The sequence below is a fragment of the Chlamydotis macqueenii genome, chromosome 1, assembly GCF_036417535.1.
Source record: "Chlamydotis macqueenii isolate bChlMac1 chromosome 1, bChlMac1.mat, whole genome shotgun sequence".
NCBI classification, from domain to species: Eukaryota; Metazoa; Chordata; class Aves; order Otidiformes; family Otididae; genus Chlamydotis; species Chlamydotis macqueenii.
In genome coordinates this window covers 150,478,506-150,505,680 of record NC_141556.1, presented here as the reverse complement: position 1 = coordinate 150,505,680, position 27,175 = coordinate 150,478,506, and the positions used below count along the sequence as shown (strand labels likewise).

At 42.9% G+C, this 27,175-nt stretch overlaps 1 protein-coding gene across 1 annotated transcript in view; it reads right to left on the bottom strand.

The window, feature by feature from the left end:
* SH3RF3 (SH3 domain containing ring finger 3) overlaps positions 1-27,175 on the bottom strand; it is a 256,622-nt gene that overhangs the window by 63,159 nt on the left and 166,288 nt on the right. Inside the window, exons 3-4 of the mRNA XM_086769934.1 lie at positions 25,081-25,176; positions 1,634-2,002 (exon numbers count right to left, since the gene is read on the bottom strand). Of these exons, the coding sequence (XP_086626060.1) occupies positions 1,634-2,002; positions 25,081-25,176 (465 nt within the window). The remainder of the gene's footprint in view (positions 1-1,633; positions 2,003-25,080; positions 25,177-27,175) is intronic.

Below are 27,175 nucleotides of genomic sequence, written 5' to 3'. Positions count from 1 at the left end.
GTGCTGCTTCACAGATGTCCCAGTACATCTTGGCACATGCGCTGCTTTATGTGGGGGCCATATCCTCACTTTCACCTCCCTGCTGAGGGCTGAGAGGAGGGGAAAGACCTTACAGCACAGAGATCCTGCCTGGAAAATCATCTGCAAGAAAATGAGCTAAATTACAATTCAACTGAGCTGCCTCTGTGGCTCCTACATGTGGATGGGCAGTGGAGGGAGGTGACCAGCTGAGGCAGGAGTAGAGTATGCTGCTCCATGGCAGCAGTGACCTCTTGGCATGCTGTTTCAGCTGGCTGTGTGGCACACATCAGCATGCACGCAGGCACTCTGCCTTCCTCAGTGTCCTTGCAAACCTGCGCTGCAGGGGCTTGGGGGCTCATGGCACGGGCAGCAGTATGGCACAAGTGTCCAGAGTAACCCTATGGTTTGGGGAACCACACTGCTCCCACATCAGAGACCCACCAGCACTGCAAATGGGCATAAACAGGCATTCCTGCCGAAGGCAGTCTCTGCAGTTTGCTGCTTGTCCCCCTTCCTGCCCTGTCCTCTCACAGCCATCTACACGCATACCACTACGGGCAGTGGCCGTAACATTGATCAATTCCTGCTTTGGGCCTCCGCAGGGGTGGGAAGTGATCCACATTTGTCCCCATAGGGGAACATGGGTGCAAGGGGCAGGAAGGCATGGCAAGGGAGAGGAAAAGGGCAAAGGCAGATTTTTTCAGCAGAGAAGCGATGAGTGGGAAGACCCTGCTATGCTTAGGTTATCCTGGTGCCAGTAAGCAGTGCAGACCATGAGGAGCTGCTCTGTAGAAGGAACCCATGGCTGCTAATCTGCACACCAAGTGTGTAGATGACTGAGCAGGAAAGCTGAGGCAGAACAGGTTCGAGACTATAATTATTCTTTTCTATGCCTTCAAACTGCAAATTACAACCTGAATTCCCTTATCCACAAAAACAGCGGGCATTTCCAAGGGATTTCAGTACATCCCTTTCTGCCAAGGCCCCAGAAGCAGCTGTATGGAAGCTCCTTTTGGGACCTGTAGGAATGTCCAGGAGGCTGCTCCTCTGCCCTCTCCTTTGAGAGGGGCAAGAACTGGGGACTGCACCCTCAGCACGTCTGATGGTTTAAAACCTCCTTGGGTGTTTCTGAACAGCAGCTACTCACTGGACACAACACTTGTCAAAGTACAGCACATTTACTCATCCTCCAGTTATCTATAGGGAAATAATTACTCCAAAAATTTTTTTTATCCCCAATGTGTGAATTTCATACCAAGGTTGCTACCTTGCAGGGTAACAAATATATTCAGAGTAACAGGAGCACTCAAAATGATTCCTTTCTACAACAGAAAGTTGTGCAACATAAGCTGCATTACTTAAAACAAATTGTAGGGTTACTTTTTTTAAAGCATTTTGTGTTATTGTGAATCAAATTTGGCCTTATCCTCTGGCTCCTCATGCCTGCCCACTGATTAACACAAGGATGGGAACAATAGGTGCCAAGTACCATTACATCAGGACGACAGCGCCATGCTGCCTCTTCCTGCAAGGGTCAGACACTTTGAAAGAGGTGAGGCAGTGGCATGCTGTCCATCACGGGTGCCCAAAACTCACCTCCACTCCCCCTTACCTGGGCCGGGGCGCTGGAGGAGAGGTGGGTCAGGTCCCCGATCCTGGCGGCCGCCCGCGGGTCACTGGAGCTGATGAGGACGGGGGCGCTGATCTCCATGGAGTGCCGGTTGCTGGCAGCTTGGGAGGACTTGTGCGTCATGCTGAGAGCGGTGAAGGAATGACGCTTCTTGGTGTTCTTCTTGCCCTCCGCCTGCCGCTGGGCTGCCCCGGCCGCCCCGGCACCGGCCAGCGTGGAGCACGGTGCCAGACCTGCCACCGCTGCCGCTGCCACTGCTGCCGTCTCCGTTGGCAGCGGCACGTCACAGCCAGAGGCAGCAGCCAAGCACGTCTTGTCCATCTCAATGAGCTGCTTGGCGGATTCATTTAGCTGTGTGCGGAGGAAAAAGTTAAAAAAAGATTAAAAAAAGAAAAGAAGGGAGACAACAGCCCATCACAGCTTGCTGATAGCACCTGCTGGACCTGCCAGGGCCTTCCTTCCTGAAGTGCCATGAGCCTTTCCTGGCGGCCTACCCCAGCCCTAGCTGTGGCCCCAGCAAGGGGATGATGCTGAGCACCAAAATGTGGTGGCTGCCCCCTGGGGTGGAGCAGGGTCTGGGGTGCTGTGCATGCCTGCAACCCTGCAGGGCTTGCTGCAGGGTGGACCTGCCCTACAAAGGGGGTGCTCAGGACAGGTCCCAAAACCAGCCTGGTTTTATCATCTGTCCACCATCTCTCAGTCGGCCAGGTAGGTCCCTAGCAGGCACACTAGCAAATTTTGTTTCCCCAAACAAATCAAGTCAAGTGTTAGTGTCCAGCGCCTGGGTGATGCCTAGTTTATTTAATTGTCTGAAGCTGGGTGTGTCATTTCCATCCACTTCTTAATGCTAGGAAAATCAAAAGAGAGGCAGAATGAGCATCCCAGAGTGAGGCTAGAACCAGGCACCACAAATTGGTGCACATCAAGCTATGACAGTTAAAAACCAGCGTTCCCCAAAATAGCTTGTCCCAGGCTGCAGAGGCAGAGTTGGCGGAAGGAGGCAGGAGCCTCTCCATCAATGCCTTGCTATTCCCAGGTTCCTTGTAGGCCTATGCTTGATGTTTGCCACACAGGATTTTGATCTAGGGGTACTAGGCTTCCAAATCCTTCCAATTTCATCTCCCTGCCTCCCACTCCACACAGGCACAAACTGAAGGCATTTTTTCCGGCTGTACCACTTCAACTGATGAGGAGCATGATGGCCACTGGAAGACTTGCTCAAGGAGGTCCGACATGGAAAATTGGTCTCACCAGTCTTCTCAAAGGGTTAAAAACTTAGCCTACAGCCCACAGAGACAGCACGATGTTGAGCCCACTGCTCCTCATCCAATCCACACTCACAGGTAACCTCCTGCCTATAAATGCCAAAGGCAAAGTGGGTGGGACAACCTTGTCACTGAAGCCTCTTACCTCCTGGACACCATAACTCATACAGCTATGCCTTATATAGCTGGAGAATTTTTAGGTGCACAGGGGTGTCACAGTCACTGATGATACATGACGTGCACTCTGAAGTCAGCAGTGCTTTCTGCACAGGACTCATTTCTAACAGATCTTCCTTTGAGGGGTGCTAACAGCTGAGGGAAAATGCCACATTTTGCCAACAGACCTTTATATTAAACTAGGATGCACTCCAATATGCTTGTATTTAATGGATAAAAACAACATACAAATAAGGGAGACACAGCTAACGCGTACATATTTTTGCATACACTGCTATTCTGAGACCCACATAAACCAGAGGTACATGTCATATTATTTTGGACAAAAACTAGGCTATTTTTGTTTCCATAACCACTACATGAATTATGGCAGCATCCAAGAAACTCAGCCGACGACAAGGTCTTCTCAGGGTCTAAACAGAAAAAAAAGAATTGCTGTTGCTCCAAGCCAAGCCAATTTAGAAACCGAATACAAGTGAAAATAAAAGTGAAAAAGAGAGGTATGGGAAAGATAACAATAGAAGTGTGCAGTTAAACAAAAGCATAATCAAGTAGCTTTTATGACTCCCTACGACTATCATCATGCTGTAAATATAAATAAAAAATAGGTATTGCCAGCCTCATGCCAGTCCTAAATTTGACAGCACTTCTGAACACTACCACGAGGACTCATTCTGAGTAACAGGCAATAAAGCCACTAACACCTAGAAAGTAAAACATCAACTTGCAGGATCCTTCATTCTGTGACAGCTTCCACCAAGTCAACCAAGGTCCTCCAGTTAATGATGCTCTGCTACTGTCAGAGCTGCTGGGAGTCCTGCAACCATGCAATTAGCAGGCCATTTTCCCAGCTGCACTCTCCAACTTGAGACCATGCTTACAGTCAGCATAGTGCACTGCACCTGCCAATTTTTGCCAATAACAGCTGATCCCATTTCAGATTCTTCAAGAATGTCCATTATTTCCCACTTCATCATGCTCTAAATTGGTACAACCTAATATTTGCCAGCAGGCGCCAAGTTGCAAGGAAACCAGATGGTTCCCCTCCCTTAAGTAGGTGTTACAGCTCTACTTACCCAATTGATGGAGATAGTCTAGCTGAACTATTTGAAATATTATGGAGAAAAGGAGAAAGATGTCAAATGTACATGATTCTTTTCTATAGCAGAGGGTGAGGAAATACTTTGCTAGTCAACAGCAAGCAGGAAAAGAATATATTTTAACTCTTTGACATAAGAAAATATAGAGTTAAAAAAAAAGCAATTTAGAACTTCCTGATTTTACAATGCTCCATATGGACAATGAAGTGCTCCAGCTCTTAATATCAAAACTCTGATTCCTTTTGTAAGAATTAGATTATAAATCCCACTGGCTGGAGTTGCACCAAAGCTGTTCTTTTTAAAACAACAAAATCCATTACTTTTTTTTCAAAGCAAAATCTAGCTAAAAAGGTCAATAAGAGAGCTAGCATCTAAATATGAAGTGATAAAAAATAGCCCTGCACTGATATAAACAAAGTCATTCTCTGTATCAGTGGAAGATTAAAGGAAAAAAGAAAATCCTTCCCAAAACAGTCAAGCTAATGAATTTTGGGAATGTCACAGTCTTCCTGAAATACAGGGAAAAAATTATTTTGCTCTGCCAAGATAAAAAAATGCTTTATAGCTTTACCACTTTGTTTTTGTAGAGAACTGTTTTCAAACAGCTTTGCTGGAAAGTACTTCCCAAATAGGCTATGAATACCAGAGAAAAGCTTCTGCCTATGACTTTGGGAAAGTAAACGGTGCTGCCTCTTCGCAAAGAACTTTCAGAAAGCCTTTTTAAAACACAAACATGTTTGCGAATTTCTTATTTTAAACTCTGAGTATGTAAACAAGCATTGCTTTCTGGTGTTTGTGTCTGGTTTTCAGGCAGATCTGCTTCCAGAGGAGAAGCTTAATGGAAAGTTTTGACCCACAGTCAGTCTCAGGAATTTGACATTTCTGGAAGGCTGTAGCTCTTACGACAACCCTTTAAACCAGAACTCAGTGTTCTTGCTCATTTTTTGACCCCTCCTCTAGAAAGAACCTATGTTTGAAATTCTGGGTCCTGCTAATCCCAAATCGTAAAATGCCCTCGAGATTGCAGCGGGACTGATTTTACTCGAAATCCATTCTGTAACAACGGAGTGTCCTAGAAAACGTGACATATGATTTAGAGGGTCAAGGCTTGGATTTGAATGCCAAACCAGTCAAACATTCCCAGCAGCCCTGCAATCCTGGGTCTGGGAACGCAAAGCCTTGTGATGGTAAGCTTTATAATACCTGAGGGACTCTAGCATGCAAGAGACGGGATGAAACACTACAGTAAAACTGTTGACAAGCTCTCAGTGACTACTGATTTTGGGTGCTGCACGCTGAGATAAGGATGCACCAGCCTCAGTTCATAGAGTTACTGTGCCTGTTTCTCAGGAAGACATTCCCCAGCTGCGAGGAACCATACTGGAGACAGCTCCAGCTTGTTGGGTTTTGAGAGTGAAGGAGGGCACGTGTGGAATACCTCTGTGCACAGAGCCCCATTCAGCTCCAAACAACCTTTTCCCAAAAGAGAGTAGCAATCGAGCTCCGTTCATTAAAAATTTGCCGACCTTGATCAGGGAGCCACACTGCTTCCTCTGCTACAACGCAAGCTGTCATGACTTTGGCCTCCAGCCAGCCAGCCCATGCAATATGAACTAAGGGAGAGGGTTTTTTTTTCCTTCTTCTGGCTTTTAAATATGACTATTTTAGATATTCTACTTGATACTTTACCATATGGGCGACAAAGGTACAAACATTAAGCTACCTCACTGAGGACTTCACCACTGCCAAAATTATTATTTTTCTATAAACCTCATGTTTTTTTTTCTGCAGAATACATTATGGTGATTTTCTCTCTCTGTTGCCCATGCTTGCACACACTCACACACACACATGCACACACTCCAGTTCACCTCAGTTCCTGATACTTGTATGTTTAAAAGGGAGCACCAGTAAATAGTTTGAATATATTTCTGTTAAGCATGGGGAGATACAGGAAACAATCTGTCATCCGCACTGGCTATCCCCACAGGGGACTAAATATGCCCTTTATACCCCAATGTGATTTAATGAACTATATTTTCCATGGGCAGTGTTATGCACCTACTTACACATTCCAGTTGGGATGAAGAGCAAGAAAAAGCTACTTTTTGTCCAGTGTGGGTCATAATTAATTCCAGTTTTAGTCCAAATAACAAATTATTACTGTGGAACTTATTATTATGGAACAAGACAGGAGCATGAGAAATCTAGGTCAGATTTACATAATTAACCTCTACTGCATCTCCCCTGACAAACACGTCAGTGCATTTACTAATCCATGGTAGTGGCAAAGTTGTCCTAGCCCAGTCTAGACCTCCAAGGGACACCTTGATACCCAGTGGGCACCACAGCAGCTCCTGGGTCGTTGCAGTTCACTGATGGTGCTGTCTTCCATAGGAAGGAAGACAGTAAGTCTTATACTACCATTGAATAGCCATTTAGGTCTACTAATCTATTAATTTCTAGTAATTTAGGTAAGGGTAATTGATTGATTTCTAACTGATAGCTAACCTACCAAAGAGAGGACCTCACTCTGTTTCTGATTTAACAACATACTTCAGCCCCTACCTGATATTATGCACAGACCAAAGTGTCACTAACAGGACTAACATGCCATTATTTACTGAATAAGGAAAGATTACTTAAATTCTCAGTGTTACACACATGCCTAAGTATTTTGTTAAACAGGAGTCGATTTGAATCAGAAAGTACAGTTTATTAAGACTTTCAGGAAAACAATGCTTCATTTGCTACATTAGCTTTTTTCTGTCTTTATGGAAAGTATGAGTTAAAGTATGGTGGTGTTCAAATACAGGTATAAGATCAGAAATATGTTACTTTGAGCCCTTTTTAAAAGTGAAAAGTTACAAACCCCCACAAATCAATACATTCCTAATGAAAAGAACCAATTGCTAAGACAAAATGTCATGCTCAAGGTTTTGGAAAGGAACCACTGAGCAGAGCAGAACGGAAAATTAAAGTTATTAATAAAACTTCTTCACAATGTCCCCCTGGAAGACTGAAAATATTTTCACCTAGGGACTGCTAATTTTTATACTTTACAGTTCATAAATATTGAGAAGATCACGCACATCCCTATTTTATGCCTTGCAGAAACTTTGGCAACTTGGAGTTCCATAGCTGATTTTGTGATTAAAATAAACAGTCTGAATTTATGACTGCATTTTCACTTCAGTGTAGTTACTTTCAGAAAATATTAAGTTCTTATGCCCTCATTAAATTAGTTTTGCTAGTATTATAATTTATGTTCTGAAGCACAGTGAGGTTATTAAATAAGTAAGGTCATAACTATACAAGAGTCTCCTGTCTGCTAGGTCCCTGAGAGGACTGCATCTGTGAAAGCATTTTCATCCCCAAAAAGCAGCATTTCAGAAAGCTAAACCATCTTTTCCTTACTGTTATCCCTCCTGGCAAATGCAGGATACAACCTTTCTTCTACTGCAGCCGAGTAGCAAAAACATCATTTGACTCAAATGGGTATTAAGACAAAGTACATAATACTTTACCTAATACTTTAAATGGTCATTGGGTAAGTTAGCACAGTGGATGCACAGCAGTTCCAAAGCCTTACTAAAGGGATATCAGCAGACAAAATTGTGCCAAAGGCTCTTCAACCAAGTCATATTGACTGCACCTACAATTTTTCTCTTTTATATGTTTTGTAAATTCAGACTTCAAAATGTTTAGAGAAACTCTCCCAAGTTCTCCATAGACAGTTTAAATTCATTGAACAGAAGCTACAAAATCCTATCTCAGGTAATCATTTAGGTACCATCTTCTAATGAAGAATCATTAGTAAGGCACAGTTTAAGAGCACAAAATTATAGCTGAAACAAAGTATCACTTAATGTTTTTGTGTTACTCTCTTACAATCCACTATTGCCTTTTCTAATTTATTGCCAGGGACAAACAAGCAAATGTGGAACAGATTTTCTGCAAGTGGTTTATCCATCGTGGAAGATAGATTTCTGAAACCCCACACTGTGATTGAGAGCAGAGCTATTCTGTGCACCCAGAAAATACAAGAAGCACAGTGCATGCACTTGCTTGAGCACATTCACATGGAATGATAGCTGCAGAAATACTTTGCTAGGACATATCTCAAACTTCAAGTGTCCTGTTCCTCTTGTCATAGACCGAGGCATATGTCTCATTCTCTTTTCCAAAAGCCTGTTAGATATGTTGGCATGTTCTCAGGGAAGGAAGTACCTAAAATCATATAGCAGATAGACTTCCTAATAAGGGCCATACATGTACACAATTATGTACAGTCCAGAAAAAAGCAAGCTAATGGTTTTTGTCTACAACATGGTTTCCTGAAAGACAAGGGTACTTAGCAATCTGTTTCCCTGTCTTACAAGATCTTTCTCATTTAGCAGTAATGTCGCTTCTAACGCAGTGAGAGGTCGAAGGAATGTAGCATATTAGAACAGCATGTGCCTGGACGAGCGTGCCATCATGATCTTGCAGAATGAAAATAAATGATGCGTGCAGCAGAAGTAAACACTAAGCCTTGGGTGGTGAACTGGGAATTTTTTTTTCTTTCCCTTTTTTCCAAACAGTGTTAAGATGGAAAATGGTTCGCAGTGATGGAGAACAAACACATGGCTTGGTGAATTCCAGAAAAACGTGCAGTCTGCTGCAAAGTTTGCTCAGGAGCAAAGCACAGCAAGTAACCTTACGGAAACTCATGTCAAAATTGCTGAGAAGAAAGAAAATAAAGCTAAATGCTATGGCATTAAAAATAGATTAACTTACCAAAAAGAAGTACGCTTTCTGCATCCTTCTCCACTTCCTGAAACAATTCAGCTATTTAGCCCCCAGCTCCAACTATAAGGACTATCTTACTCTGATCTATAGTCTTTGAATCTCAGATCTGCTGCACATCTTCAATGTGCCTGAGGATTTCCTTCTCTTTTCTTCCTATCTGTCCTCTATGGACACGCTTTTTCATAATGAGATGCTCACGACCAAAGCTCCTTTGAAAGCAAGAAATGTAACCAAATACTGCTTTACTCAACATCAGAAAGAGTGGGAGAATACAGCCTATTTTTACTTATAAATTATTCCAAAAGCTAAATAAAAAGTGCAGTCATGAATTCATGGGCTTGATCCTGATTCCTCTGAAGTCAGTGGCAAAACTCCAGCTGTCTACAGTGGTGGAAGGACTGGTGCCCATCTGGCACTAATTGCAGTACCAGAAGAGTCCCTCTTGGAGCTTGAGAGGAGTTCACTGACAAACTATTTTTCATCAAAAAATGAAACTCATCGGAACTGAAGTACTTCCCAGGAACATGCTGGTTTTGACATGATGTCCATCATGAAACTGTTTGTCAGATGATGTTTCTCAGCTAAGATACAGAAATGACCTAGGCTTTAGTGGTTTCAGAGTTTGCTTGGGTACCTGGGCTTCTGGCTAAAAGTCCCTGCATTGAGGAACAGCCATGGGAGACCCAAAACAACACTGCCCCTTTCCTAGTGTAAGGCCACCAGCTTTCTGGCTATGTTGAGTCTCCCTCACTCTTGTTCTTGTTAAATAGAAAACTTTTGTGACTCTCTGAGTCCAGGTGCCCACCTGCACAATGACAGAAAATGCTGGTGCTGGCAGGAGAAGTGTAAGCAGCCTTACGCTGGGCAGCAGCCTGGACAGGAGACCAAGACGGACTCAAGAGGCTTTCAGAAGCAGTTCAGATGTAGGCCTTATGCCTCACTGCCTCCTGGCAGCTGTATGAGCCCTTTACCTTTGCTGCCAGTTACTGCAAGGAAGGGAAGCCCTCTGAAATAGTTTTGTGCTGATATCTAGAAACCCCTTCACTTACAGAAGCTTTCACTTTGAGCCAGCTGTACCTCAAAACTTCACCATGTGCTAGGGGAGATACTGCAGTTCCTGAAGCAAGCTATGTGGATCGCAAGTGATCTCTAAGCAATACCTGCAGAGCCTATGTACCTTAAAAAGAGCCAAGCCTTATGTTTTCTGAGTTTTCTGGCAACTTTCTACTTCATTCCAGGAGCACAAGGCTCCTGGTGCTATGGTTTACTTGGGTGATCAACAACAATCAAATTTTGACAATTAACTGAAAATTCACAAGTCAAATACCACCAAATAAGGCAATGGATCTCTTCAGAGGCAATGCACGCATCAAGCCTGTGAGTTTCAAAACAAATTACTTACAGACTACAGTGTGTGACCCTAAGTAAGTATAAATGGGGTAGTAAACCAGGTAATATCATCCTCATGTTGTTGCGTGGACCCTTGTCTTCTTGATAATTGCACTGTGCACACATGCTACGAGACATGACACCATGCCCTTTTGCTCATTCTCTGAGGTTTGTTCCTGGAAATATTGTTCTTGAAAACACTGTCTTTGTAATGTTCAGGGTTGTGTGAAGGAAGCAACAATACCATGTCTTTTTTTTAAGGAAAACACTTGCTTCCAATTTAATGTGATAAAGGATAGTGATGAAAGAAACAAAACATATATATTTTCTGAAGTTCTTTCTGAATTTCACAACACAAGTGTTCTGGTAGACAATGAGAAAAAGGCCTACTGCACCTTACATCATCCGTGTTATCTGCAGAAAGCTAGAAACCCCATTGGCTAAATCTCTGAAGCTCTTGGAAACTCTTGGAATCACAGCACAAAAAGCACATGGGAAAGCCAAAGTAATTTTTCAAGTACTACAAGCCTTTGCTTACACTGAGCAAGCAAGGAGTCTTTGTTGTGGTGATTTACAACTTTGTGTAGAATAAGAAATCTCATGCAATTGGGGAAAATTAAGTTTTATGTGCTGCAACTGAAGATTACCTGTGGGGAATCACACACAAATAAATGTACTGCTCTTTCTATCTCTGATAAAGCAGTGAAATGAAGAATGAAAGCAAATGCCAAGAAAATGTTTTGGTTCAATTGCTTGTAAAAGGAATACAAGACAGAGAAGGATTGCTGGATGTAGTACAGGGTATTTGTGAAAGAATAATGTCCCATGGGGCTGTATAGTTAGATACTGTGTGCGTGGAGCTTCTACAATTGGCTACAAAGCCAGGTTGCTGGTTGTAGTGGAAAGTTGCAGCATCAGCTCCGGGGTCACATTGTGTGGTTCACTGGGAGCTGCCAACATCAAAGGATGTCAGCCATCAGTCACAAAAGCTTCTGCATCATCAGAGAGCTGTGTCCAGGCTTTGGGTTCACTGCTTGCCAGTCGGGGTGAAAATACAGGTCAGGACACAATGTGCTGCTGTTTCACCCAAGCACCTGATGACTCCCTAGAGGGACAGTTCTGAGATGTTTCTCTGAAATGGGAGAGGAACTACTCATGTTTGAGACAGGCAGCAGCATCGGATACATGGATTGTCCACGTGACAGGGAGACAGACCTTCTTATCTATGCACATGGATGAAAAAAAAGGAGTTGTGCTGAGCGAGACATAACTTGCCAGCCTGAGTTTGTGTCTTGTAGGTGCCATATCCTGTGGCTATTACAGTGTAAACTCTACTTCAAATTACTTGCAAATTTAAAGTGCCTCCTTCCCACACAGATGTGAAAAAAATTTTTTACAATGAGAGTTGTAGAGCACTGGAACAGGTTGCCCAGAGAGGTGGTGGATGCCCCATCCCTGGAATCGTTCAAGGCCAGGCTGGATGAGGCTCTGAGCAACCTGATCTAGTCAGGGATGTCCCTGCTTCTTGCAGGGGGGTTGGACTAGATGACCGTTGAAGGTCCCTTCCAACTCTAACTATTCTATGATTCTATGATTCTATGATGCCTGATACTACAGCATAGCTCTCTCTCTTCCCTTAGTGAGAGCACAGCTTTGCATCCCTGTTCACTCTATGCAGTGACCAATTATTTTAAAACAATTTTTACATTAGATTGTCTTACCTTGGAGACTTTTATACTTCTGTTGTATTTGATAAAAGATGGATAAGAGGTTGGGACGGCATTGGGAAGCAGTGATTGTTGCACATGACATAATCATACATATCTCATTTGTGTAGGAAGCCTGACCAGTAACTGAAGGCTCTGAAAGCCAGTCTGTAAAACACAAAAATGTGTTTTCTGTCCTATATGATGATGTAATCGGGTCCACAACCCTCCCCCCTCATCTTGTGGAATAAAAATCTGACAAGGCTGAACTGTGACAAATTCCCTTGACTCCACAAATTCTTGACTGAAAATGGCAGCATTCAGCCTTGCACTCGCAGCATGAGTGACTGCCCCTCGCCTAGAAGAATCATTTGCAGCCTTCTTTGGAGAATTTGAGATGTTAAAATATGATTTGGTACAAGGCCGAGGTCAGAGTCAGATGTCTCTCCACTGACTTGCCAACAGCTGCAGTCAAGGGGTTCATTGAACTTCCTGGCTATCAAACTAGAAAATGCTATTTGTTCAACTTCCTGAGTTTGATTTCTGGTTTAGGGTAAAGGACACGTACCCGCTGCTGTTGAGTCATGCAGTGAAGCAGCTAGTACCCTTCCCTCTCACACGCTCATCTAAAGCTAGCTTCATGCCCTGGTTTCCATCAAGGCGTGCTCTGCCGCGGGTGTCACTGCTAGATAAGAGGTGTGCCATTTCTTCAGCGCCAATGAGCTTTGAGCAGATCTCTGAGGATGCTCAGGCACATGTGTCACAGTACTGCAATAAAGCATGATGATTGCCGGCATTAGTCACTTTTATGACATCCATATGCAAATGCTGTTCATGTTTGCATGCTACAACTGGAAGGAATTTGGAAAACCACTGCTCTAGGCCATGCTGTTTGAGTTCTGAGATGGGAAAATTAATGGGCTAGCAAAAAATCTGCACAGTAGGAAATCTTTCTGAAAGTGCAGAACACTGTTTTTCTTTCTTTTTTTTTTTCTTCTGTTTGTGGAATTACTAAAGCTTAAACATTTTCCTAACACATTCCTTTCTGAAAATGGACTGCCCCGGATTGCACCTACATTCTGTAGGCAGAGAGAAAAGTTGTCCTGAGGAAACAGAATTTTTGCAAGCTCTGACCACACCATGTGATGCAGTCACACACAGACATTTGTTAATAATACTTTTATTATTTTTGCCATTAAATGCTGAAGAACTCCCACCACAGATCAGAACTTCATTGAGAGAAGTATTACGGAAACAAGACAGCTCTTTGCACAAAGAAAGTACAATTTAGGATGAAGATAAGAGACAGTATATAGATATACACAAAATATACAATAAAACAGTCTTATCAGCAAGATGGACACAGGATTTTGCACACCATAAATCTTCTGTAGCCATCACAGCCAAGAACAATTTTGGAGAGGAGTCTGGAGGAGCAATGCTGATGCAGATGTCTGGATATTTTTGAAGATTTGTCATAACAGTGAAGAACAAAGTACTATGGAAGAAAAAGATAATTTGAAAAAACTGACAAAGTGATTGGCATCGCTGGCTGATCAAAGACAGGGGTTGATCTTTCAGTAGTAAATAAAATACAATAGGTAAAGAGAGAAATGAATAATCAAAGGTTTGCAAGTAAGGACAAGTTGAATTGGCACTACAGAACAGCAAAGGGCTTCAGAGAGCACGGAAGAAGTGGGAGTCCACGAGCACTCTGGATGGTCATGAATGAGTGTCGTGGTCTGCATTTGCTAAGGATGCAAAAAGGATGTAGCCATAATCAGGATACAAGATGATGAGAGTCTGATCTTTGTGAGTGCTCAGCAATCAAGTTGGCCAAAGACTAGGTAGGACTGCCAATCACATGGATGAATGGAGCCAGGCGTGAGGATGTGATTCCCATTGGGAATGTCTTTACTACTTGCCATGAAAACACATTGATCTCTCTTTAAGCAGTGACCAAATGGGAACAGTACTGCATTTAGCTCTGACCGTGTACTGCACTGAAACCTCAGGTACATGTTGAGTGAGAGTTGCCCTATGCAAAAACAGACAGATGTGTCGCTGGAGTAGTGTGGAGCTGCCTTTGCTATGATCTTAAACTCAGCCATCCGGAGCAATTAGAGAAGATGCTGAGGCCATTATTTCTTCCCTCCAAGGCACAATCATGTGCTAGGAAAACAAAAGAAAAAGGTCACAAGAGGAAAACATGTCTGTAAATTCCTTACTCTGCTGCTGACATAGAAGCAGATCAGAGAAAAGGAATCAAGGAGATGACCATGAAGAAACACGCCACTGAGCTTTACTTTCCCCACCATCAGTAAGGTGGGCAGAGCTTGAACCAGGAGTACTCTCCCTCCTTCTGCAGGGTTGCTTTCTTCTCAAGAAGCAGTATCACAAGGCAGAGCTGACTCTTCCCTCAGTGCCCTGCCCTTAGCCACAGGGCAAGAGGAGAATATCTCCAGCATGAGTCGCCCACTGCTTGAATGATCTGGTGCCTCTTCTGCTTTCTCCCAAGGTTTCCAGAAAAAGTCCGTTATGGAAAAATTCTATTATAGAAACCTCTCTCATGAAATTTCCTCTCAATTTGATTCAATTCTGTCTAAACAGATTGGAAGACTTCAAAGTCAGATTTAGAGCAGGACACTCCCTCTAGCCTTACTTCAACTCAGGCTAATATTATTAACCTTGTTTATGGAGTATCTAGTGCTACTTTGTCATAAAATTATAACTTAATAAAATAATTACTTAAATTGAGGGACAATAAGGAGGCAGAGAAGGTTGCTTGCACAAAGCCTCATCTCACCATTTTGACATGATGGCTTAAGAGTGCAGCTCAACAGCAGCATTGCCTGCAGAGTATCTGTGGGCGAGGGTCAGGTCACATGTCCTCCTTTCCTGTCTTCCCACTTTCTGCCCTGTATCAGCATGGATGTTCATGTGACTATGTAGTAAATGGGATGATGGAACAGATATGACTGGAAAGCAAAAAAGCAACAACGACTTAAATGGGTAGTGTTCAACAGGATGAGTTTCCTGATCCATCTCAGCATGCAGCCACATTTCTGGTAGTCCTGGAATAAGGAAGGCAGAAGGAAAGTGGTGTCACAGATGAGGCAAAAGCAGGACAATCCCTTTGGCGGCAGCTTTTGCTTTTGTCAGAATAAAATAACGCCAGTATCACACTCAAAAATGGCGCAGCAGAACATGAAATAAGCAATGGTTGGTCTAGAATCACAGAATCATAGAATGGTTTGGGTTGGAAGGGACCTTCAAAGGTCATGTAGTCCAACCCCCCTGCAAGGAACAGGGACATCCCTGACCAGATCAGGTTGCTCAGAGCCCCATCCAGCCTGGCCTTGAACGTTTCCAGGGATGGGGCATCCACCACCTCTCTGGGCAACCTGTTCCAGTGCTCTACAACTCTCATTGTAAATTTTTTTTTTCCTAATATCTAATCTAAATCTACCTCCCTCTATTTTAAAACCATTACCCCTCATCCTATCACAACAGGCCCTACTGAACAGCCTCTCCCCATTTTTCTTGTAGGCCCCCTTAAGGTACTGGAAGACTGCTATCAGGTCTCCTTGGAGCCTCCTCTTCTCCAGGCTGAACAGCCCCAACTCTTTCAGCCTGTCCTCATAAGAGAGGTGCTCCAGCCCTCTTATCATCTTCATGGCCCTCCTCTGGACCTTCTCCAACTGGTCCATGTCCTTCTTGTGTCGGGGGCTCCAGAACTGGACACAGTACCCCAGGTGGGGTCTCACCAGGGCAGAGTAGAGGGGGAGAATCACCTCCCTCGACCTGCTGGCCACGCTCCTCTTGATGCAGCCCAGGATGCAGTTGGCCTTCTGGGCTGCAAGGGCACATTGCCGGCTCAGGTTGAGCTTCTCATCCACCAGCACTCCCAAGTCTTCCTCAGGGCTGCTCTCAATCCATTCTCCGCCCAGCCTGTATTTGTGCCTGGGATTGCCACAACCCAGGTGCAGGACCTTGCACTTGGCCTGGCTGAACTTCATGAAGTTGGCATGGGCCCACCTCTCCAGCTTGTCAAGGTCCCTCTGGATGGCATCCCTCCCTTCCAGCGTGTCGACGGCACCACACAACTTGGTGTCATCGGCGAACATGCTGAGGGTGCACTCTATCCCACTGTCCATGTCGCCAACAAAGATGTTGAAGAGGGCTGGGCCCAACATGGACCCCTGAGGGATACCACTCGTGACCGGTTTCCACTTGGACATCAAGCCATTGACCACCACTCTCTGAGTGCGGCCATCCAGCCAACTCCTTATTCACCAAGTGGTCTATCCATCAAACTCATGTCTTTCTAGTTCAGAGAGAAGGATGTCATGCGGGACAGTGTCAAAAGCCTTGCTCAAGTCCAGGTAGATGATATCCGTTGCTCGTCCCTTGTCCACCGATGCTGTCACCCCATCATAGAAGGCCACCAAATTGGTCAGGCACAATCTGCCCTTGGTGAAGCCATGTTGGCTGTCACCAACTACCTCTTTGCTCTCCATGTGCCTTAGCATGGTTTCCAGAAGAACCTGCTCCATGTCCTTGCCAGGCACAGAGATGAGGCTGACTGGCCTGTAGTTACCTGGGTCTTCCTTATTCCCCTTTTTAAAGGGGAACAAGGATCTACCATGTAAAGGAACAAACTAAGCAAAACCAAAGACTTTTATGTAATTTCTTCTACAGGATAGACTAAACACAAAGGGGTGAGCCTTCAGGAATGCTGTGTGTTCTAGAGAAAATCTGGAAAAGATAGAGACCCCCCAAATTAATTTTAACTATCTGTCTCTGTTTCTGATTTTTGTTTTTAATTTGCTCGTACTGCTTCCTCCTCTAGTCTTTTGAACTTGATTTTCTCAATGTTCAGCTCTAACACCTAACAAAATGTTAGGGGATTTGAGACTTAACTAAAACATCTGGTTTTGGCATAGCTAATGACATTTTCAGACTAAAAATCAACTTCACATGTTATTTTTGTTGTTTGAAGCATGCATTCAGCACACACATGCACTCCCTAGAATAAAGACAGTTTCACCATTCCAGGAGATGCCAAAATAAGAAGCAAGGGAAGAGGTAACAACAGTTCATAGATTCATCCTATCAGGAAACTATTATTCTTGAAACTACTTCTCTTTGAAAGCTTAAAGGATCAAGCTTAACCATATTTTGTGACTCTTCACCATGACAGAATAATATTTATGTAACATGCTATCTTCTGAAAACAGAGACCGGAGGAGGCTTTAACAGGCTCCCTCCGGCAAATAATTTACAATGTCACTGACATCAACTGTCCATCCTGTCCCTCTGATGGACATCATCCCACCCACCACAGGCACAGCAAAGGATAATGTGTGCTTCCACCTCCTCCAGGTCCTTTCACAGGCTGGGATTTTAATACTGGACTCTCTTTTCTTTGGCACTCCCAGCACCAGTGCTATGACTGACACATGGAAACATTTTGGCCTCTGCTCGGAAGGCTGTGGCCAAAACCAAATGGGCAGAGAAGACAATCAGCTTGCCAGAAGCATCTCCTAAAATTCTCACACCTTCCCTCTGTGGCTACATTTGGATTTAAGATCTCCACTCTGAGAATTTTATGGCACCAGGAAAGCTCTCCCAGAAAGAAGCTAATTAAGATGTGTAACATACACTAACAAGGACACTATGAAAAAAAAAAAAAAGAAGAATGTCTGTGTGAGAAATAATGAAATCCTCTAGGATTTTATTTATAATTAACTATTTGACAAATAATATATCTGTTGATGTATAACTTCTTGATATACCTTCATACATTAGCTGTAGGTAAGTGAGACTAGAAGATACTTTCTTTTCAAAAGGAAAAAGATCCCAGGAATTCAGCACTGCTGAAGCAATCTTTAGAAGCTGTCAGGGGTGATCAATGGCTGCAAAAGACAAAAGCCCTGTTCTTGTGCCTGCTCTAGAGAGAGTGGTTTACTGATGACGTGCTCTAGAGCTGCCCCAGCGCCCCAAAATAGACTGTATGCTCAATGGGGAATGCTAATTTCTAGCCCATGGAAACCTCCTCTGTTGTTGAAATACTTGACTGTAATGGTTGTCTGCTATGAGGTTGCTGAGCACTGCTGAGAAGTCCAAAACGTTTGCTGTCAATTGCACAGGCAAAAGCTAACCTTAAATGGCATGCTATCTATTTAGTTGTTTTTCTGAGTACATACAAGACCAAAGGAACTGATGCTTTGCTTGATGCATTTTTCCACTTGAAACACTGCAGAATGACATGAACATCTACCTTTTGTATTTTTGTGGAAGAAACAGTTTATTCATTCAGGGCACCTTGTTGCTTCTGAAAGACACAGTAGCTTTAAGGTTCCCTAGCAAAATCAGAACAAACATTGATAGATATATGACAGAATGGTATTTTTGGAAATTGATAAATACCTCAGAGATCAAATCTTGTTATCAGATCAAGAGCAAAAGTCAGTCCATCTTACTCAGGTACCTAACTTGCACTTCCATTTTTGGCTTCTAGGAGGCAGTGCTTCAAAAAATGCCCCATAGAGATTGGAAAATGATATATATGCTTTTGAAAGACTCATGAAATGGGCTTATTTGCCAAGGTTGTGTGCTTAAGTTGGCTGGGCTGGAAACCTTCTATAAATAACCCTAGAGAGTTATTTTTATAAAATAAAATCTAGGAAATTCAGATGTTACTCATCATGGGAGAGGGTGGAGAAGATATTCCTGAATGTGAGAGATGGCCAATTTCTGATTCAACAGTTCCAGAAACAGTACGAGGTGATAACAGTTTGGATGAGATTTTGATTAATAGAAAGATTGGTTATAATATATAAATCTGTATAACTTAATTATGAGTTCATTCGTGTGGAAGTAGGCAGGAGGACAAGTAAGAGAAGACCTGTAACTAAAACTGTCAATTCCCAAAAGGTAAATTTTCACAACCTATGTTGTGAAAATGTCTATGTCTAAATTTATGTGCTAGCTCTCACCTCTCACTGCATCTCAACACAGGCCTCATGATTGTCTGAACTGGAGGACGACTCAAACGTGACAGCACTCCCACCTATCTCTGTATGCAGGCTTCCCCTCTGCGGTGTCCACCTGAGATGAACTTTGGAGGAACGGGCTCCCAGAAAGCAATCCTGCACTGACTTGTCCAGACATAGCCCAAGGGGAGTGAGTGATTAGAAAAGGTCTACAGAGCTGAAGAACTCAGTTAATCTAAGGTAGAGAAAACTTGGCATTTAAGTCAAAAGGTGACATTGCAGCTCAATTTTGTATCCTGGAGATGGAGGGAAGTCTTCTTATAGAATCTGCATGAATGATCACCTCATGAAGGATGCTAGAAATTAACAAAAAACTTACAAGAAATTACTCAAAATTTTTTTAAAAAGAAATTTTTTACCCTAAGTCATACTGATTTACCTTTTACATAGAAAATTAAATCAAAGAGCAAAAGGTTCTTTATTTATGAAAGCAAAAGGGAAAACAAGAAATTGAGCCATTATGCAGAAAAGATGAGCTATAGATTAAAAAAAAGTGTACATATAATATACATATATAATGAAATATTCCTCTATATTATATTCTTAATCTTCTTCTCCATTCTGACTGCTAATACTCTTAGTTTTCCTGACTGACATCATATTAATTTGAAGCTCTTTAAATTATTTTACTTTGTACGTATGCAACAGTATTTTAAATCAATAAGTTTTAATCATGGATTGATGTGAAAGTAGTAGTAGGTGTATAGGTTCTCACTGAGGTCCCTCTTGCAGCCTACAATACAAATTCCACATGTTTTAGTTTGTATGTGAAACATAGGAACTGTATTTTGTACTCCATTCACATAGAAATCTGGTACCAAAATTATCTTTGAATATTCTACAATATTCTATGCAAGAGGAAAACAAGTAGGATCAACTTTTTAGAAACTATGAAGGTGCAGGAACAGAAGTCTTAAAACAATGAAATTACAAAATTTGAAAATGCATATCAATAAAGCGTTTTGACAGAAATCAGCTGAACACCTCTTAGAGCTTACATTATTGTCAGCTTTACAAGGTTCTTATTCCATTTTTATCTGACTTACAAAAGGAGAGAGAACAGAAAAAATCAATTCTCATGTTAATGGATGTAATTCTTAACTCATTAGTGTTACACCTTCTTACTACTGGGATGAATTTGCTCCTCTGAGATTTAGTAAGTCAGCTTTTCTAAAATCATCTACATTAGTTTCCTTCTACCCACCTTTCAAAAGCCTCAATTGTTATTAGCATTAAATGATACTAGCAAGGCTAAAATGAACCATTTTGTCAGACCTTAAAAACAGAGACTGTATGTTCTCTTTGGGAAGGGCACTGAAGAAATGTTACTCTCTACTGACTGTCTGACGTTCCTTTTCTTTGGAAGGATTTCATAAAGGATACTCAGAAAGGTGCAGAATGTGCTGCCACAGAGACCACATAATGGGTCAGATATCAAGGCTGAATTCATTATGAGAGTCCCATAGGGACCCATCTGTCCTGCAGCTGAAGGGAGGGACCAAATAGATTGAGGAGAGAGAAAACATAAACAAGAAATGGACAGGACAACAAATATTTGCTGGTGGTGTTGAAAATGGTCAAAACATCTATTAGAGCTAGAAATACACATGCACACATCTGAGTTTTCAAGAATACAGCTGTGATGACTGCCACTGAGAACACCAGGTTATTTGGAAACAGCTAAGCTGGCAATCTGTATATAGAGAAAAAAAAAAACAAATCTGCCATCTGGATGGAATGCCAGACTTGTGGTCACACCGCCAGGAAAATGTTGAAGAATCCCAAAGTCAAGCAGGTCTGTAGGCTGGGGTACGGGAAAGGCTTTGGTCTCTTCAGAGTGGTTCCCTGCATCTCCTAATGGAAACCTCCAAGTCTTCAGATTAACTGAACACATACACAGACACATTAAACTCTCAACCATTTGCATTTGTCTGCAGGCTAACTGAAGGTTACACTCAGCAAGAGACAGTTATACAGTTAAGGACAAGTTATGCTGGGAAGTGTCTCTGTAACACTATTCAATGACGACTGCTGGGAACCTGACAATGTGCTCAGGTTCCTCTGTACGGGTTTAAGCTGTTTAGGATGATTGGTAGATCCAGTGGTACAGCACAAAATTGTTAAATGTGGTGCTCTGCTCTGCAAAGCTGATTTTGGAATGAAAAACCTTTGTTTTCTTTAAGAAACGCATTTGGCTTTGGATTTTTTGTTTTGATTTGTTTTTTTTTTTTTTTTTTTGTTTTGTCTGAACTCTTTTTAAATACTGACTTGCAAGGAGTCTTTTCCCCTGTGTCTCCGAGGAGTCTTGTGGATCTGTGCTGCTGGGCACTGAAACCATCAGCTCTGGCTGTTCTCCTCCTCCCTTTTTCTCCTAGACATCCTTTCCACCTTTTTCTTTTTTTTTCTGACTGTGAAGAGTAGGAGAAGATCCCCATTACTCTGCTTCACTGCTCTGTAAAAAGAATTTTAAAAGTCCTAATATTACTTAATCACAGCTTTCAGTGCCCCTGCTGCCATAAAACGTTATAACAATGGGCTGGCACTTCATCAATTGTAATTTGCTGATATTACAGTCACAGTAGTGCTCAACATAATTGCCTTGCTCTACCACTGACTCGTAAGGCTTCTTGATCTCAGTCAATACTTCTTTGCACTGGGGGATGCAGTCAGAAATTTTGGTCTAATAGCTCAGCTTTTTGAATTTCCAGTTCCTGCCTATCTGAGCAGGACATGTCCTTCCAAATATTTGGCACACCATTGCCCTCAAATTCACCCCCAGACACTTAAATCTATCAGGACACACTTTAGTCTTCATTATTCTCAATTTTACACATAGCAGCACAACACTTACAATGTCCAAACAGAGATAATAACAGCAGTTATTAAGAATGAAGGAGCTAGCTTGAAGACAGTAAAATAAAAGAAATTTAGTTAGGACTTTGAATTCCTTGTGGGTCCAAAACTCCTCCCAGCAAGAATATGACTTCAAACCATATGGATTATTAACAAGATGTTTACTTCAGGACAGAAGGCACCTTGAGAATCAATTTGATTATGTTGTGTTTTTCTGTAGACAAATTAAAACATAAATTATCACCCCTGATGACTTCTACTGGAGACGAAGGACAGCAACAATATAAGAAAAAAAACCAGTGCAAACTCTCCCTGACAGAACATATTGTGTGTGACTCATTCTGTAAAAGTCATCATTGTGAGCTGCAAATATTTATTCCTTATGCGATTGTAGCTTCTCTGAGGTTGGGACAGAGATGACACTACAGAGGCAGGAAAAAGCCTCTCTGCAGAGAGCTGTCAGACACAGCAGGCATGCAAGCACCCTTGCTGGACACTTGTAGGGAATAAAGCATAAAATCCATGCCACGTTACACTTACATGGCTATAAGGACAACCACACATAATGCTGAGATGCAGGCTTTCTAAAACACCGCAGGGAACAGATATATTTTGATGTCTTCAGCTAGTTTTTTTTTGTGCCACTGCTCTGTGATACCACAGTCTGGCTCCTAAAGTTGTGCTCCCAGGCTTCCCTTACAGAAGTGCATCACTCAAATTCAGTAAGCACAGGGTGGAAAGAGACGAAGGAGCCTAGGGAGACTCTGCAGGCTTTTACATGGGCCAGCTGACAAGCCCAAGTGCTGGGAGGCCAGTGGACTCCTGATGAGGAATTTGCTGATTGCCCCAGCGGGGCTGTGGTACCCCTCTCCCTCCCACCCTGCTGCGGCTTATGCGTGCAAATGCTTTGTAACAGAGCACTTGCAAAAACCTTTCTTGCAAGCATCTGTGTGAAGGGTATGGCAGAACACTGCCAGGACAAAGTCTCACCGAAGGGGGGGGCCACAACAAGGATTATATCCCCTCTTTGTAGCTCTGGCATGCTCAGCTCTAAGATCCTTGAAGTGACCAGCTTGTTTTCTAGCACTCTGGCTAAAAGCTTTTGCTGGGGCTGTGGGCTGTGGGAGCAGCTGAGGACATTAGAGCCTGCCATTAGAGATGGGCTCCAGGCTGGAATTCACTCCTTCCAGAGTGCAGGGCTTTGGATACCATGTGAAATCCCACGCACTTTGACCATCGGCTCACACAAATGGTAGGCTACCGTGAGAGTTAAGCTTTGCTTATTCTGCACATTTTGCCAAGATTTTGAAAACCGCTTAATGGTCTTGGACAGACTCAAGGAGTGTTTTTACATTCAAGTACTACTTGTTTAATGGATTTATATTATAAACATTGGCATTGAGATTTTCAAAACTTCTTTGGGATTTGGCTTGCTGAGTCCTCTTATTTTTTAACATAAATTAACATCTGAAGCTGGCAATAGTGACATAATTGCAGAACTCCAATAGCTGCATAAGCTCATCTCATATTCAGAACAAGGTCTCCATCCACCAGGACATGGAAGAAACAGGTGGCTGATGTTTCCGTCTGGAGGATCATTTCCCTTTGGCTTCACAAACCACAGCACAAATATTACGTCCATGTCACACTACTATCTCATTTGAAAAGGCATCTCAAGCATCTAGGTTTCAAATTTATACACATAAAATATTTGTGTGTGTGTATATATACAAATATATGGATAAATGTATATAGTTGTATTTATTTGACACATGTGTGTGTCTGTGTATGAATGTATATGCACACACACACATTCCTATGTGTGTTCTCCTTTGGTGCTGACTGTCTGGTTGTTTGCATTCCTTTAGAAACTTCCAGCATTGCTGTTCTGACTCTGCACTGTGCCACCTCTTGCTCCTCCACGGCCACTTTGGATGTGCTAGTGCTTGGAGAACTTTAGTGAGACATCATTGCACATGTTCCCATGCTGTTCCTCTGAGGCTTTGAGCCCTTCACCCTATTAGAGCAGTAATTAAGGAGAACAGATACCTAGGGGTGGGAGAGGGATCAGGATGCTCTACAGTGCATAGGCAGTGCAAGTACTTAGAGCCCACAGGCAAAGCTAGAGCTGGGGAAAGGTGGTGGGGTGCAATGGTGGCTGGCTGTGCAGAGGTCCCCAATTCACTCTGCAGCAGGACAGTAACATCACATTCCCCAGGAACATTAAATCTGGGAGAAACCCAGCTCTCTCATCTAATTGTAACAAACTGAAAATGTCTTACACGTTCAGAATAGAAGAAAACTAGTCATTAACTTACGTGAGGCAGCTGGTTTCCCAATAACGGCTTTTACCCATTCTGTTTTTAATATTATTGTTCTTGTCAACTGTGGGAATGCAATTTATTTTAATGATGGTTTATTCCAAATTGGTCATGTTGGAGTTAATAATTAGGTAGTCAGGCACTAATTATCTCTGTTTTGTCTCAAATCATTAACTAAGAAATCTGGAGAAGTAATTTTGGAGGCAGGCATCAGAGTCGCAGAGAGTAGGGCAGGCTCCGCTGTTGGGCACAGGAGACAGGGTGCTTCACTCTTGAGAGTGGCACCGGCGTACGCCTGGGAGCAGAGTTGGGGCGATACTGCTCCAAATATCGGTGCAGAGTGGCAGCAACTTGAAAAAATACATACATGTGTGGTGCCCATCCCTTCTTTGCACTCCTGGTTCACTCACGAAGGAGGCAAGCTCCCCAGAAGCATTATCTGGCATCTGGATAACAGAGCATCTCCAGCGGGGCCACCGTGGCCCACCATTGCTCACTACAGCTCTTCTATCAAGTAGCATCCAGCTGGATGGGCACCAGCAGGCAGGTGCACAGCAGTGGGAAGAGGTGGCATGACAGGTCTGCTCAGAGGACGTGAAGTCTCAGTGTTTATTCTGAAATAAGCCTCTGGTGGAAATGACTGCAGGAAAATGCTCAGGACAAGGATGAGTCAGGTGCACAGAGAATGAGAGACCTTGGGCACCTAGGTGGAGCTGTGTGCCCACAAGACATCAAGGTCAGAATCCACCACCACCTGTTATGAACTTACCTCAACATAGAGGATAGGGAAAATGCCAATCTTGTCACCTAGCATTCCTTCTGCCCAGTTGTCATCTACCCTCCTGATGACTGTCAAAATTTCATCCTAAAATCAGAGATACACAAAATACATAATCAGATTTTTCCAGCAGATAAATGCCAGTTTTAGTGACCCACATGACAGCTTAGGGAGAAAGTACACAGAGGAGACCAGATAAACCAAGTAAAAATGTTCCCTGGGTCCTAGGCCAGCAGCATTCCTGGCCCAGCATCCCACCCCAGGCATCCCATCCAAAGTGCATTGAAGAGCCCTGCAGACCAGTGCAGCTCACGCTGGCTGCTAGCAGCTCTGGGGGCCTGGGGACAGCGGGTGGGAATAGGTAACTCCTGGTTTCACTGCAGGGACATGTTTGACCCATGAGGCTGCGTCTAACCCAAAGAAGGAGACCCTCTAGCATGAAGCTCATTGTGGTGCTTGGCTGTTCCAGAAGACAATTTAAAGGGAAGCAGCAGTAGAGCATGGGTGGTCCCGGAAACACTTTCAGCAAGAAGCATAAGGTATAGTAAAAGGTTCTCAGCAACTAGCCTACACTGCTCATGCACTGATTATCAGTTTTCCTTTTTAAATAAATATTAGGAGTGAAATTGCAAAGCAGTTAAAAAGCCACGGATAACATAATAAAGTTGCATTCAATTGGTGGATCAGCTTCAGTTCAGACACAAGTTTGTTTCTAAAACTAACGTCATGTTTATGTTATAGTTAATCCAAGGAATCTTAAAAAAAAGCTCAGCTGAAGATATTTTTTTTGTGATTATAAGAGGAGATTAAGCAAATTGCAAATAAGATTCACACTGCTCAAAGTTTCTCTTAATAGAGTTAAAACTAGAACATTCCAGTCATTACAAAAGCTCAGGTGACTAGAACCAAACCCTGAGTTTTCCCAGTTTGAGCTGCTCAACTTGTCAATGGTTTTCTGCTACTACGTCTGTCTGCTGGGGCTGTGATACTAAATCCAGCCTTGAGCCAGCACCGCTTGCAACAAAGGCTGTGGAAGGTAGCCCTCTCTGCACAGTACTCCTGCGTGCTCACATCTCCTACGGTCAGAGGAAAGGAGTGGGCTGAGAGAAGTTGCAAAGTGAAGTTTGCTGAGATAGAATCATAAAATCGTTAGGGTTGGAAGGGACCTTCAAAGGTCATCTAGTCCAACCTCCCTGCAAGGAGCAGGGACATCCCTGACTAGATCAGGTTGCTCACAGCCTTATCCAACCTGGCCTTGAATGTTTCCAGGGATGGGGCATCTACCACCTCTCTGGGCAACCTGTGCCAGTGTTTTACCATGCCATTCATTCTCTCATTGCATCAAATCTACCTCCATTCCTGTGCAGAAATTTATAAAAAAGGAGACAATGTCTTCCTCCAGAAAGCTGAGACAGAGTTCCCTGATGTTCTAACTTTTTTTTCATCACTCACTCTAGGAAAATAAGGGCTACATATGGTCTATCAGTCTCCATGTAGCAAGCTATCCCTGTTAACTGGTCAGGCAAGGGGAGTTGTTTTTTAGCAGATAATTCTCACATAGAAGGAAACCCACAAATTCCTCGTCCAGGATGTACAGACTGTGGATTTAAGTTGATAGAAAATGATCAGAACAGTGATGTGATATGATGTGATGTACTTTGCAGTTTTTGAACATGTGCATTTTGAACACGTGCACTTTGAAAGAGTTTAAATGTTCCTTTGAATTATTCATCTGAACGATCCATTAGGGGAAAGCTCTGAGAAACAGCCACAGACTGAGTTCTTCAGCTATTTATTACAGCTGGAAGGATGCAAAAGGAATTTGTGCATTTAATTTCCTGAAGAAACAGATAGCATTCCCTTCCAAAGCCCTGTCTGCACGGACCATTTTTAATCAATGTAAAGAGCTGACAGTAGTACGTCTCTGCAAAGTTTCCACATTCTCTTACTAAAGACCAATTATCATAAATTTAGAATCTAGGTAAAGGGGGTAAATGAGGAAAATAAAAGACTGCATCGCTTCAAGAACCTGCTATGGGTGTTCCTAATTTCCGTATTTGTTCAGTTATTTTCTCAAGACTTTTTA